This window comes from Onychostruthus taczanowskii, unplaced genomic scaffold, assembly GCF_017590055.1.
Source record: "Onychostruthus taczanowskii isolate IOZ18803 unplaced genomic scaffold, ASM1759005v1 scaffold38, whole genome shotgun sequence".
Lineage (NCBI taxonomy): Eukaryota > Metazoa > Chordata > Aves > Passeriformes > Passeridae > Onychostruthus > Onychostruthus taczanowskii.
In genome coordinates, this window is record NW_024501237.1 from 7,392,123 (window position 1) to 7,407,138 (window position 15,016).

The 15,016-nt window shown below is 37.7% G+C and overlaps 1 protein-coding gene across 8 annotated transcripts in view; it reads left to right on the plus strand.

Annotated features, from left to right (window-relative positions):
- The window catches only part of INPP4B (inositol polyphosphate-4-phosphatase type II B), a 319,336-nt gene that overhangs the window by 231,360 nt on the left and 72,960 nt on the right, over positions 1–15,016 (plus strand). For all 8 annotated transcript variants that reach the window (XM_041411957.1, XM_041411958.1, XM_041411961.1 and 5 more), the window contains 2 exons: positions 5,760–5,937; positions 11,401–11,613. In XM_041411957.1, the coding sequence (XP_041267891.1) occupies positions 5,760–5,937; positions 11,401–11,613 (391 nt within the window). The remainder of the gene's footprint in view (positions 1–5,759; positions 5,938–11,400; positions 11,614–15,016) is intronic.

The following is a 15,016-nucleotide window of genomic DNA, read 5'->3' on the forward strand; positions in this document are numbered from 1 at the left end:
TGTGTATGAACTTCCACAAACCAGAAAGGAGGAAGCCTCCAAAATCATATTTCCTGCTATCTTTTAGAGCAGCTCAGAGAAAACTCCATGTTTTGGTTTTTCAGCTTCAAGAACGTGTGCGAGTTGAAAGACAGGAGTAAGCAAGCTCTCAATACAATCTCACTTAATGGATATTCAGGAGGGAGTCTGCTTTAAATACATGAAAGGACCATTCTCAATCTTATAATGGAGAAATTTATTTCACTGTGGCGATTACAACAGTGTTATTTTGCACACACCTGTTTATTTCGCTGTATAAAGATGCTTTGAGGACTCAGTGTCCTCAAAGGTGCGCCTTTTGCAATTTAAATTTCCTCTTTTACAATGGGGGCAGATTTTCTGAAGATTTTGTTGAAGGAAGAAGCGATGCTTTGCAATATCAGTCAGTATATAGAATGAACAGAAAAAATGCAGATTCAGCAGCCATTTTCTCTAGGCTAACTGAGCTGAAGCCCTAGAGCAAGATGTGGGAAGAGATTAGTTCTCAGCAAGTCCTGGTAGCTTTCAAGATGTGACAGAATTGCCTTGCATGTCTTTGGCCTTCAGTCTGATTGTTAGAACAGTTTATCAAAATACTCATCAGTGTCAGCATATTGCAATATATTTCATGCTCAGTCTCAGACTTGTGGAATTAACAGGCAAAGAGGAATGGTTTTCTGGTAGCATTTGCAGTTGCAAAACAAAAACAAGACGGAGACATACGTTTTGTGAAAGCTCATCAAACAGAAGAATGTGGAAAATGTGTATCTGAAGATAGTTCAGGCATGTTTTCTGTTACACAGAATATGCATCTTTGTGCACAAAGGGAAAACCCTGTATAATCATATTTACAAAAAATGCAGTGTTTGTGCAATTCTTCTCTCATTTATTACCATAATGAATGTCATATCCAAATTTTTTACAAGGCATATTAAAAAAAAAAGGTCTGAAATAAGAACAAGAAAGGCTTTTCTTCAGGTGAAAAATATAGAATTTTCTGGTATATGATCTGAAGCCCATTCCATTGCATACTATTCTTCATCTGTACCAAAGACACAGATCAAAGGTCCTTCCACTATAACCATCAGTCAAGTCTATGAGGCATGGCCCTATTATGTCTGTCCCTTTAGTAGCAGGTAGTGAATTTCATAACACAAGTAAGAACAATTGATACTTTTTAAAGTTTTTATTTAGGCATGATGGCATTTACATTAAAATACATTAAATAGGATGATTAAAATATGGTAAATAATTGCAGAATATTAATTACTTGTGTATGATATACATTTATTTTTAAATATTTTTCATTATTCTGTATTGGTATGTTCTTTTAATTTTTTTCCTTTCCTATAGCTGTATAAAATAAAAAGTCAGGCAGTTGTTCTGATACGGTCTCTTTTGGCTTGATAGTATAGATTATTTCTCCTTCCAGCAAATGGAAGGGCTTGTCTTCTCATCAGTATAGATGGCACAAGAAATTATTGTTTTTAGAGTTCAGTTGTGCGGAAACATTTAAATCAGATATTCTCTAAGTTATACCCATCTAGTGCATCACTGATTGAAGTGTTCATAAATCAATTCAAGATACGCAAAGGACCTTTTTTGTTATTTAAAATCTAATTTAATCATGTCTGTTTTAACGAAAACACATAGACTTATAATTGCAAATTTTTAATGCCCCAATTCTAACCATCAAAAAAAAGAGGTGTGTACAAGCTGCATTAGGTGCTGTGATTCACTGTGGATTTATACATAATTTCTAGCAAGCTGTTTGGAAATGATCCTGCTTTAAATTTGCAAAATGTTTAAACTGGAACACTGCTGAAAAAGACTTTCTGTTAGGGTTTTTTTTTCCCCCAATGCTGTAATAATTTAATTAATTTAATTCGGGTTTGAACAGTCTAAAAGGACTATTTCTTGTTTGAGGCTTAGATTTTTGTAAAATATGAGGTGTGCTCCTTCAGTAAGGTAACTTTTTGGTGACCAGAGATTTTATTAATGTTGCAATATTCTGTGTTCCTATTGCCTGAATTTTGTAGCCTTCAACCCATTCCCATTCTCTGAGGAATCAGAATTGCCACCATTTCGCAGAAAGTCCCAGAGATATTGAAATATTAAAGATCTGTGTTTGATCTAATTGTAACCTTTCTTCTCAAAGGAAATGCCTGCCATGCCTAACACTTTTCATGTGATTCTTTGCTCACTTTACCTTATTTTTTGCATGTATACTGTGTGTGAGGAAGAGAGATTGGACTTCATAGAGTTAGGAATGAAGAAAAATAGAGAAGCAGCAGGAAATGTGCTATGCATACAGCCTTAGCTATTTGCCTCAAGAAGAGGATTTGTGGACATTTGGTCATCATAGACAGAACTAACAGCATCATTCCATTTTCCTCATATTCAACATTAGAATTTCCAAGGTGGCAAGGGAATCTTAAGGAAATAAAAAAAAACAAAGTAATTCAAACTTCTAGTTTCTTTCAAGCCCGTTTTCATAACCTCAGCTCTGATCATCTGGTTTAGTTTTATTTCCTGAGATCATGAATTATCCAGAGTTTTTTTTTGTAGCAATTTATTTTTGATCATAAGTTCCCTCTTTAGATAGAATACATATGATCCATAAGTAAGCCACTGAATCGGTATCTTCAGTAATGTAGATAAAATTCAAGTTATCTAGGGGTAGATGTACTTGTTGTGTATGATTTAACTATATTCTTGATGCTAATGTCTGTGGGTTTGGCTGTGGAAAATAGGAGGTCAAATGTTCATTGCTGGAAGACTAAGCCAGTCCCAGATGATGACAGTTTAACTCAGTGACATAAATTACGCAGTTAACAGTGGGAATGGGGTAACTCAGGGGTTCATTATAAATTAGACATTTACCATACTGCAGTATTTATTCTCAGGCAAAAACTCTGTTAATCTAGAATTAAAATGTAGCCGATTTAATATTAATTCAAATGTCTTGGTTTGAAGGACAGGTGTCTGCCAAGGAAGGCAGGAACCTCTCTTGGAATAGAAAATATGACCCCCTACCCTCCAAATGATTTTAACTTTGAAATTACAGGGCTTTTAGGCAAAGACATGGAAAAAGGTATTACACTTCTTTACTAGAATATACGTACATAAATACAAAAATATTTAAAAAAGAATATATATATATAACATGGCAACAAACAAACACAACAGCAGCACTACAAGCAGAACAGAAGCAGAAACCCAGCCGCAGCTGTCTCCACTTCACTGAAAGGGAAAGAGGTAGCTTTCAAGATGTGACAGAATTGCCTTGCAGATGAGGGAATGTCACTGACTTGTAAGTAGTAATGTCTTTTCATGAAGGATAAGGCCACAGAAAACCTCAGCTAGTCATAGATGCAACAGTGTGAAGACAACAGTTAGAAACTTCAAATACTCCCAAACATGATGTTTCTGAAAAATAATTACTCATTCTTCTAGGGAGATGGAGGAAGTTGCCCTCAAATTATGAGAGATACTAAATATTTGAAGTTGTGTCATGCTTACTATGGTTCTGGAAATGTTTAAATTATCCAAATAATTACCAGTCTGGTAATATAATTCATTCTGAAGAGTCATCCTCTCTTCACTAATTCCTTTACTTAAAAGCTATGATTTACTTAATTTCAATGACAACTGCCCACACCTTTTGTGTCACTCTGCTCTCTTTCTTACAGTGGTGTCTGTAGCTTTTCTGCTGCAACATTCAGTGAAGCTTAGGGCTGTGGGAGATCAGTGAAAATTATCTGGGATTTAAAGACTGAGGGAAATCCCAGAAAGGAGTATGTGCATGGCGAGCTTGATAACAGCATTAGCCAGATTCTGCCTGCAAAAAAGACTGCTTGATAAAGGGAAGGAAAAGCCTGATGGGGAATTAGAGAAGTATCAATACTTTTAAGACTATGTCTTCATTTCAATTAGCATAGACTATTACTCTTTGTCCCTGCCCTATCTACTGAGCCTGTCTGCTTGAGTGTTCCAGTGAATGTAGTGCTAGGTCTGATTCTGGAAGTCTGACTCACTAACAGTGTATCCACCTCGAAGGTAGAACTGTGGCAGTTTCCTTACTACTCAGAGGGACAGAGGTTTGTTTGGGTTTTTTTCTCTAATTCATGAGGAGAGACAGTTTATATTATCAATTTTGGTGAAATACTCAGAATTATGACTTCTACTAGACACAAGTCTAGTAGACACGAGTAGCTGATGTAAGTTGGAGATGCATCGTAATTTAGATGTGGCTGCTAGCATGGCTGAGCTTTGCTCACTTAGATGCCATTCATCCTGACTGCCTCTACAAAGAATTGTATAGAATGAAGACATTGATGAAAGACAGAAATATAGATTGGGTATTGGGGAATAGAAGAATAGAATTGGGTATTGAGATTGTAACTCAGCAAAATATGTAAGCAAGAACTTTAATTTTAAGAGTGCTTGAAGGTATCCTTATTTGCCAAAATCATAGAAGATGCTAAATTGTAAGGGGCTGATCAAGATTTAGTTTCTAATTTGTAGAAAACTAATGAGAGGGAACTGGAAGTGACTCAATAAAAGACACAAAGGGGAAATGGGGGGAGTGAAGAGATCTGGATAAAGACTGAAATGAAACGGAATGCATAAAGTTCAGAGGATTGAACAAGTGTCAATATTTGGTCTTGGTATGCAAAATCAAGAAAGAAATCAGTGGTGAAAGGGCTGAAGAGACTGAAGTACTTATGATGAAAAAACACAAGAGGAGAGAAGGGAGATACAAACACTACCAGCTGGTACTAGTACGAACATTCCTCTGGCATTGGTGATGTGCCAGGAGGTGCTTGGTTTGTTTTTTTCCTGTTTTAATCTGAAGCTGCAAAATATTTTGGAAAGACTAAAACAGGGCTTTATAAAAGGAAGAATTACGTACAAGTGGTTCAGGTGAGAAGCTGTGTACTACAGACATGGGCCAGTGGGTGCATGCATTCTGTCTGAAATGGTGTTTGAGAACAATGGTATAGAGGATATTGCATAATTTGTAAGGAGGAGAAGAGGAAAGAGGGATAGAAGTCCTGCAAAAGAATTGCAGTAGCTGAAAGTAGGAAGTTTGCAGTGTGCATTTGTGTGGTTTTGAAGTAATTCACTTCCACACCCCATTGCTATGTCTCTTCTTGCAAATCAGACACCTGTTTTTTATTGGAGATAATGCTGTTTATCATCACTTCCTGGACATCACTGAGGCTAATCAAAAAACACTGTGGGCCACTGAGGCTAATCAAAACACAGTGTGGGCCACAATTGATCAATTAAACATTAGTGACCCATTTTGAAAGACTTAGTGAGGTAGTTAATACTCTTTTGGGAAGTTCAGTTGGAAAAATAAGGAGCCTTATGCTCTTTGATATTATTACCTGACTTTGTCAAATATTTTCTATCTCTAGAATTACAGTGTTTAAAAGAAACACATAAAAATATTGGGGTTTTATGTTCAGATCAGTCACTCAAAGGAATTTTGTACTGTATTACCACATGCTCATGTGGTGGTGGGCAGTCTGTTTTATGCTACTGTTCAAGGAAAGGTTTGTTTTTACTCTTAAAGGCAGGAGCATTTCAGTGGTGTCTATGAGGTTCAGGCATCTGGCTTTTTTTTTTTTTTTTTTTTTTTTGCAAAAGTAGTGGCAAGATTTTTAGCACTGTAAGCATTGCTATTAATGGCAGAAATGAATTTGACATTTTGTGACTCTTTGTTATCACAGTACTGGATACCAGTGTATTTACTATTCACCTGAAAACACAGCCAAGGCAAAAGAAGTTCTCAGCAACATCAGTCATCTGCAACCTCTCATATCAAGCCATGCAGACCTGCTGCTTAGTTCTGCAAGCCAGCGTTCTCCAGACAGCTTGAAGAATTCTTTAAAGATGCTTTCAGAAAAAGTAAGATTCAAATCCTCACTGCAATGGAAAATAGAATAACCAAGTCTCTCTAACTGCTGGGGAGGAAGGGGGGTTTCTGCATAAATTGACTTTCACAGCATCAGGAAATTTTAAATAAACTCAGCTAAAATAAGCATCAAAATGTTGTTATTAGAAAAATAATGTTATTTAGCATTTCTGTAGGCATTCCATGTAGAAAATTAATGAAATCTATAAAGATTGCCTTTATTTAAAAGTACTTAATTCCGTGTATCTTCTTTATCCTGTAGTGGCCACATAGTGGAGTTTGTCAAAATATCAAAAATTATAAATAATTTTGTAGTATGAGAAGTCATTATTTTTATTCTCTTTCTGTTATATTTCAAGCTGCTGCTTGTGGGAGGTAGTTCAAGCCAGGTTGATGTTTAAGGTTTGGAATAACAGCATGATCAGAAATGGTGATGCAGCCTGGAAGGAGAAGCTGGGAAATTTGTTCTAGAAGATCTCAAATTTTAATTCTCTTTCTCCTGTTATATCCACCTGTAATTGTAGGCTCTTCCTCATTTTAGTTCCTTTAGTTCTAAATTAGAGAAGATAATATTTCCAGTCTCACAGACTGATAATGGAGATTAGCTGAAGCCTGTAGTACTTCCCAGCATATGTTATCCTATAAAAATATGAAGCACTATAGCTATGACCTGAGTGGTTGTGAAGAGTTTCCCATTTCTCCATGGTCCACCCCTTCAGTAACGTGATCCCAGTATGGCTTAATAATACGATCAATAACCATTTCAATATATCTTCAGCTATTGGGAAGTGACAGCCCTTGTGGTCTGTTGAGCACCTATCATGGTTTGACCCAGAAGTGAGGTTTTGGGAAGTTATGGTCAAACCAATCAGTGGCCAAATTTCAGATTGGCACCTGGTGTGGCCACTGGGGACTTGGATACGCCTCTGAGAACACCGTCATATCTCACAGCAACCATTTTGGGGGATACACCTTTCATGGGGGCACTGGCACTGTGCCAGAGTCAATCCATGACAGCACCATTACCCCAGCAGTTCCTCATTCAGTGGAAAGTTTCAAATCTGAACATTGAGCTTGGCCACTTGCTGTGAAGGCATTCCAGAAGAGCCATGGGGGAGAGAAACATTGCTCTCAGTTGCAGATGTGTAAATCCACAGTAACTCTGAGAACACTGGAGTCACTGTGAATGTCAGGGATAATGGAAGCAAGCAGAATTCAGCCTGAAAATGAAGCAGAAGAATTTAAGATGGGGTTTGTAGCAATTACAGTGTACCTTTGCATGTAGGAGGGCATTTTTAGCTGTGCATAGAACAACCAAAGCTACTCTGTTAGAGGTTAGTTCAAAGAAATCTGTAAGCGCAGGTGAAGAAAATCAGACAAAGAAGTGTTTGGAAGATCCAAAGGGTGGTTGCTAAGGAATGTCTGTTTCCTCTGGCCATTTGCCTCTGGGCAGGAGGAGAGGATGATTTCAGAGGGGCTGCAGGCAGCCATGGCACTAAAGCATTGCTTGAACCGTGGCCTGCTGGAGATTCTGGCTATAGAAAAGGGACAAAAAAAGACAATTCATTTAGTCTGCAAAAGTCATAAGTATTTTACATTTATAGCTGGTGACTTAGTTGAGTATGTTCATATCAACTTTTCAGGACCAGGATTAAATTGCTGTTAGTACATCAGCTCAGATTCCTGGAAGGAGTCTCACCCCATGTACTCCGTGGATGTCTAGTTTCCACCTTTAGCTTGGAAGAGATAAATCCAGTTGTGTGAACAACTGCAGCAGAAGTGGTTCAATACCTGCTTCCCTGTCTATTACCAAATTTACTCTTAGGAAAAGAAGGATAATAGAGAAATAGGGTGGATTGCTGAGGAAGCAAGTGTGGTGGGACAGCTGCTTGTGAAGAGGGGAAGAGAGATGGGGAGGAAAAGACTGAGAAACAACTTCAGGAAAGGGAAATACCATTTCAAAGCCCTAAACTCATTGAACCCACACAATACTGAAATTAGATCCCTCATAGTTAACTCAAAGCCTTATATTGCTGTCTTAAAATATTCTGTCTATAGTCTGGTACAGTACTGAAGAATCAAGTCTACCCGAGTGTTCTTGCTTATATTTAAGACAGAGTAGCACATGCTCTGCTGAGTATAATTACATGACACCTACTTGTACTCAAGGCATATGTAGTAGTTCTGCTATTCCATTTTTCCTACAATTTTTATATGCAAAAAATAAATGCTCTTATGTTTTAACTTGATAGAAATTTAGAAATTAAACAGCTGTTTGAAGAAGTCATAAACATGATTTGCCTGGTCATTAAATTCTGCAAGTTTATTAAAAAACATATCACTTGATATATATAATAATTCTTTCTGTAATTATTAGGTAGCAGTGAGTAAATCTGAGCTATCAATAATGTGACTTACGTTTAAGTGTTCATGTTGAAAATGGAAGGATTGGTTGCATGGATTGGAAGTGGAAAATTAAATCAAATCATTCCACTGCTGCTTCTTAAATGGAGCTTATTTTCTCATATGAAGAACAGTTTTACATCTCCATATATAATTTACAATTTACTGTAGTGTTTTCCTGAGACTAACCTTTTATCAACCCTTTTTGTTAATCAATTAAGGAAGCCTTTAACTATCAACAAGTGTATCAGCATTTGCAGCTTGCAGAAGGCTTGATAAATTAATTTTCCAGATATGCCTATCTTTGTTTGCAGAAATACTCTTTAGCAGAGTATCTTAAAGATTTTGCAGAGTTTTTATTTTTTTGCATAGACTGGTTTTGTGATTTCAGTGCAATTTCATAAATAGTGATGTTCTGCAAATTTAGCTGTACTGAGATGTTAGAAAGTGAGGTTAAAATGTAGACTGCTGTTAAACCAATGGGATCCCTGAATGGAATTTAATTACAGAATAATTTTAGGTTCTGCATGAAAAAATAGAGTCTCACTTCTGTACTGATTTTCTTTTAAGAACTAAATTTCCCTATAAAATATTTCTATTCAATTATATTACTTAAACTTTGCAGTCATAGTGGACATTCTTTACATCAAGCTGTCCAATACTCATAATTTTTTGAAATGTAAAGTTTTTTTGAGTCTGCCATACTGAACCAGAGACCTGAAATTATCTCAAACAGACATTGTGGGGAGGATAGGTATAAAACCTCAGCAAAACCATGATATTGCTGTTTTTAAGGATAGGCGAGTAATGGAGTTTCAACTCTCTTGATATAGAACTGTAGAAGAGTCTTGAAGAGGAGCTTTGCTGTTACAACACAACCCCTCAAATCTCATTGTGCCCATAGTAAGGCAAAGAATGGTAGGGCTTGATAGCACTATTCCCCAAAGACTAATTCATTCTCCAAGCATGTTCCATCTGGAAGTTGGAAATGTAAAAAACTGAAATTGTCCTGCAGAGCAATTCAGGACTATGAGGAGACAGTCCTGAGGGGCTGCATGTAAGAAAACTGTTTAAAAATACCCTTTCCCTCAGGCACCAAGTTGGTAATGAGGAGAAAGAATGGGTCTGGTGATATTGCCAGGGAGATGAGTAGTGTTGCCAAGTCTAAAGAATTCCAAGTCAGATCTGGTTTTGGTTTAAAAAATCAATATTTTTTCTTAGATATGCCTACGGTTCTTATTTTTAGAACTGTAGAGATTTATTTGCAGTAAAATTTTCAGCCTTTCCATGTGAAACTATTTAGAAAATATTTTTTTCCTAAACATAATGAAAATGGGAAAAAAGCAGAAACTTCTCATTCAAGTACCTAACCCAGCAGCTGGAGCCTTAAGAAAACCGTCAATTTTTTAGAGCCTTTTTGTCTTAAATATCCGTAAACTTTTGAGATGGTATTGAGACAGGAAGGCAAGAAAAAGAAGTTGAGTAGGAGTGGATACAAAAGATGAACAGGTAGTATGAAAAAGGGATAGGATAAGAATAGAAGTGCAGGAACTGGGAGAAAAGACTCACAGGAATCTTCTCAGGAGTTCCAGGGAGATGCTTGACACTTGTTTGATTTGGGATTTTTTTGCTACTTTTTCCTCCAGTTTTTGCATAAGCAGCACATAAGGGCTGAACGGAGCTTGGCTGGGCAACCCTTATTTCTAGCATTTCCTGCTGGTTTAGGCTGGATCCTCTGATCTTATCTACATACCTTCCCACATCCCTGTTTAATTAAGATTGTGTGCACAAAGGCATTTCAGCACCTGAATCTGCCTGCATGTGGCAATCCACTATGTTCTGGGATAATAAGGATTTAGTTCCCATGGACCTGGGATAAATAAAATCCCACTGACCTGGGATAAATAAATTCAGGTAATGGTGCTGTGAAAGAAACTTTCAGCTTCCCCTGTGAACCATGACTTCTGTCTGGGGAGGGGAGCTCTGGCTGCAATGTGTGGGATGTTTCATGGCAGCAGGGTGCACCCTCTCTCCCTGCTCTGACAGATGAACCCTGTTCAATGTTGTTGAAGTAACCAAAATTGGGACTCTTCCAAGCTGTTTCTGTGGCTTTGTTAGCTGTTACACCCTGTAATAGGAAGTGTCCTTGCATCTCATCTGCTCCTGTTCCATAGGTTCTGGCAGCTGATGGAGGGAATAAGCAAAGTCTCCCAGGGGAGATAGGGTGCTGTGTTTGAGACAAAGGAGATGGGCACGTTTGACACACTGGTGGCTGTTGCAATGGTTGTGTTGACACAAAAGTGCTGTTGCAATGGTGACAATCTGAACATGGTGAAGCCCATATGCAGAAAGCATTTTACTTTTCTTGTTGAGGTGGAAGGGAGATGAATAATGCAGGAAGGTTGAAGGATTATTAAAATATGGTAAAATTCCAGCTGTAACAGCCAACATAGAAAAACGACACAGAGATTGAATAGCATCTTCTGAAGACCCAAGAAAACTACTTCAGAGTTTCCTTTCTTTAAAATATGCATAAAGTCAAGATTAAAATCAGGTGTCACCTACCATGATATCTCAGTTGATACCTACCAGTAATGAAATTTATCTCTGGAAACACTGCTTTTGCAGATACTGCTATTTCAGGGTTGTAGAGTGGAGGGTTTTATTTAGGGAGATTATGAAACTGGTTAATTGTGTTTTATCTAACACTTATTCAGAAATTATTGTGCTGTGGTTGTTTACTCTTGGACCTGGTTCTTGTTGAGGCTTGCCTCTGAGGCGAAATTTGGAATTTGAATAAGGTGTGAAAAGGTTGTTATCTTTATGACAGATAATGTACTCTTGTGTTAATCCTCAGAACACTGGGATTATAGAATGTGATGATATCTCTAAAACCCTTGAAATTTTCCTCATTATTTGCTGGCCTACTTTTTTTTCTGCCTCCCAGGCAGGCCTGAAACCTGCTCTGCCTAAGGATAATTCTGTGTTACACACCTTTGCTGCAGTACTGCATTCTTTGGTCTAGCGTTTTCATTTGTTTGGTTTTTTCCTAGACGGAGTTATTTGTGCACACATTCAAGGACCAGCTGGTCAGAAGTGCCCTTTTAGCGCTGTACACAGCCCGGCCTGGCTGTGTCCTCAAGAAACCAGCTGTGCCTAGAAACAGTGCAGAAGAAGGGGCTGATGCACAGCACCAGGATCATCCTTCTCAGATTAAAAGGCAGGACTCTATACCCCATCACTCTGAGTATGATGAGGAAGAATGGGTAAGTAGACAGAAACCCTTGGTCAGTGTTCAGTGTGAAACCCTACAAAACAGCATAAACAAGCTCAAGCCCTAGGTGTCCTTGTCACATGTCATTGCAGGGGGGAAAGGGGTGCAAAAATATAAAATTGTGTTTTTCAGATGCATCGCAGATTTTGAAGTTAAATTTGAAGGATTTTCCTAAGTACAGTGTGCTGCTCTGAGACTGCCTGGTTGTGCATATAGCAGTGAAGATGTTGAGTATCTTCTTGCTCAGTCAGAAAAATAGTCTTTGTTCTTACTTGGATTGGTTTTGCTAGTGGGGCAGATTTAAGGACTGGAACAGCATATGCTGTTCAGAGGGAAATGTTCTTTTCTTCCCCACCCCCTGCAACATCTCTCTCCAGCCAGTCCACAGGCTGTAACTGTTTTAAATACACGTGAATTAACCCTCAGCAAAACAGAGGCCTTTGCCCTTAGATTCTGTTCTTGGAGAGTGTCTGAGGTTGTGTAAAAGAATTAAATATAACTTTTATATTTTAACATTCTTAGCACATCTTTCAAAGATATGTATTATTTATATGGCTGAGATTTTATAAATCAATTATTTTGGTAGATGTCTTCATAATAGATCTGTTACTTTATTTCATACGTACTCAAGCTATTTTTATTCAGTCCAGGCTCATACATTGAGTTCATCACTGTATTCTCATAAATGTAAAGGCTGCCAGCATATTCATCTCTATTGTAAATAATTAATAACTTGTGTGAGCTATGGTATTGCACCTGAACTATGATTTTTATCCACACCCAAAAATAAAGGAAGAAGAATATATTTCTTCTCGAAGAAAGGCAATTATTTTCAGCCCCATGCATTAGGTAGTCATGAGATTTAAACAATAAATAACTCATTATTTTATTTGCCCTCCGGTTTTAGAGCCTTTAATTCACTTTTTCTTGTTTTCTCAACTACCTGAGGGGCTGGAATGATGGTTCTTTCCTTGAACTAAAGCCAAAATATTCGTTTGCAGGTGTTGAAACATTCAGAAATATAACTAACACAATAGTTTTTGTAAAAGAGAGAAATTTTGCACTGGAAAAAGTGTTACTTTGTGAAAGCTGTATTTTAATTTAGTAATGCAATTTAGCATCTTTGAAGAGAAGATAGCTTTGCTGTATTCCATAACTGATAAAAAAAAAGCTGGTAGGTGCTTGGTCCTCACCTATTAAACTGCAAAAGTGGGTAGTTTTAAACAGTATGTATTTTTTTCTGCTGAATTAGTAAGATTATCTTGATTCAAAATTAAATGTATCTTTCACTGTTTTCTGAATTGAACTGAGTCAGAGTCATTGTCAAACTTGAAACAGTATAAATTCTTGAGAATTTTTTTCTGAATTTGAATGATTAGACTTTGGATAGATAGAAATTATTTCTGTCAGTAAAGGTGATAAACAATGTGAGTTTTAATAATCAAATTGTGATTACCATGATGGATAGAGAAAGAAGAAACGCATATAAAATTTGAAAAAACACTTAATCTACTGTGAAACTCAAGTATAAACGAAAAATCTTTAATGTATGTTGCTTTGTATGCACAATGCTGTATCTGCCTTTGCTGTTGTAGGCTTTTTCCTCACTATTATCAAGTACTACTGTTAAATTTTGCAATTGGAATTTTGGTTTTACCTGAAATCTAAATCCTTAAACAACTCTTTAAGCTGACCCTGCTCCATCCACTTCACATGACTGTGTTACCTTACCTTATGACCATCACAGAAGTACAAAGAGTCACTGGCAGCAGTATGGATTGAGCTATTTATATTGGTGCACTATGCACAGGCAGCATGAAAGCATACTGCCAAAGGAAAAATATTTAACTTGAGAGTTTTACATTGACTCTGGAAAGGTAATCTCTTCTCCTCTCACCAATTGCTTCTGCTATCCTAGAACCTCCCTGCAGGAAGGCACATATCAAGTTTTCATGTATGATACAAGAAAAGGTGGGCACATTGCCACTTGGAGCTGGCTCTACACTTCTGACTGGTTAATGGGGCTGGAGCTGCAAAGAGCAGATAAAATGGCATTTCCAATAAACTCTGTACGGATGCTGATGTGGTGATCAGACATGGGGCTGAAGGACTAATGTGTGTGTGACCTATTCCATGTGCCACAGCACAAGGGGGTGTTAATCATACGCGTAACTTAAGATATTCCTTTATCTCTGAACAGAGCTCAAAAGTATCTTAAGGAGATATCTGAATATCCACTCAAGTGAAGGAGACACAACATCTTCAGAGCGATGGGAAGTGCAGATGCTGTGTCATACGTAGCACGAGTATAGGACCCAACTGCAGTGGTGGGTCCACTTCCATATGGAAGGACAAGAAATGACTGAGGAGCTCTGTGGTGGATTCAGAAAGACTGAGAATCTTTTAAAAACAAAGAGTTAGCTTCTGGGACTTCACTGGCTGGCAGTGTTTAGAAGGAAGACATCCAGTTAGGTGCAGTGACAGAAAAGAGTATCCATTCCTGCTCTCTGAAAGAGGCGGCTGTCCTACTTTTTAATGATACTTTCTGATCAGATGGAAATTAATTACATTTTTTTCAGTTGGATGAATGAAAGAGAATTATTTTAAATGTTCATTTTTAATTGTCCTAGGAGAAGTGCCCAACTTTCACTGATGTCAAGGCCTACCTTTCCAAGGAGATCTTTCAGTGTGCATGTCTGCTTGCCAGTGCCACAGCGTAGGAGACAGTAGAAGTGTGATTATGGTCATTTTGCCTAGCAACACCTAGCTGCATGAGCCAGGGCTCCATAACATTCCAGATGACTTCTGACGTTTGGGAGAAGTATAAGATGTAAATGTGGCAATGCCTTGTCTCAATGGGGTCAAGTCCTATTACAGATTTCCACCTTCCCTGTCATTGCCTTGACTTAAAGAAGCAGTAATGAGAGGGAGAAAGAGATCTTGTTTCTCTCATTCTTTCATACCACAAAATTACCATCCGCATTTGCTCCAGCAGCTACTGGGAAACTTGTGATCAGGGGAGAAGTATCCTGCTTAGAAAACTAGGGTGTTAGTATAACACTGTTGAGTCAGGGACAGACGAAATGAGTCCATGGTTCAGAAGGCGAAAAAGAGATACTTTATTAAGCGGTAGCGTCCTTTTACAGCCAGGATCGCTAAGGTGAAATCTGACTAGTCTCAAAGTAGAAACCTTTGACACTATTGGTGAACTATGAATAGCACACTCCAAAGGTACGTATCTATAAACAGCATGAACAGAAAGAGAGATAATAATTGTTTTCATTCTTCCTCTCTAAGTTTCCCAGGCCTGAAACCTGGCCACATTAGTATTTCAGTGTATTAATAAAAATTTCTCCTGATCCGTCACTTGACACAGAGGGTTTGTAAGAGTGCTC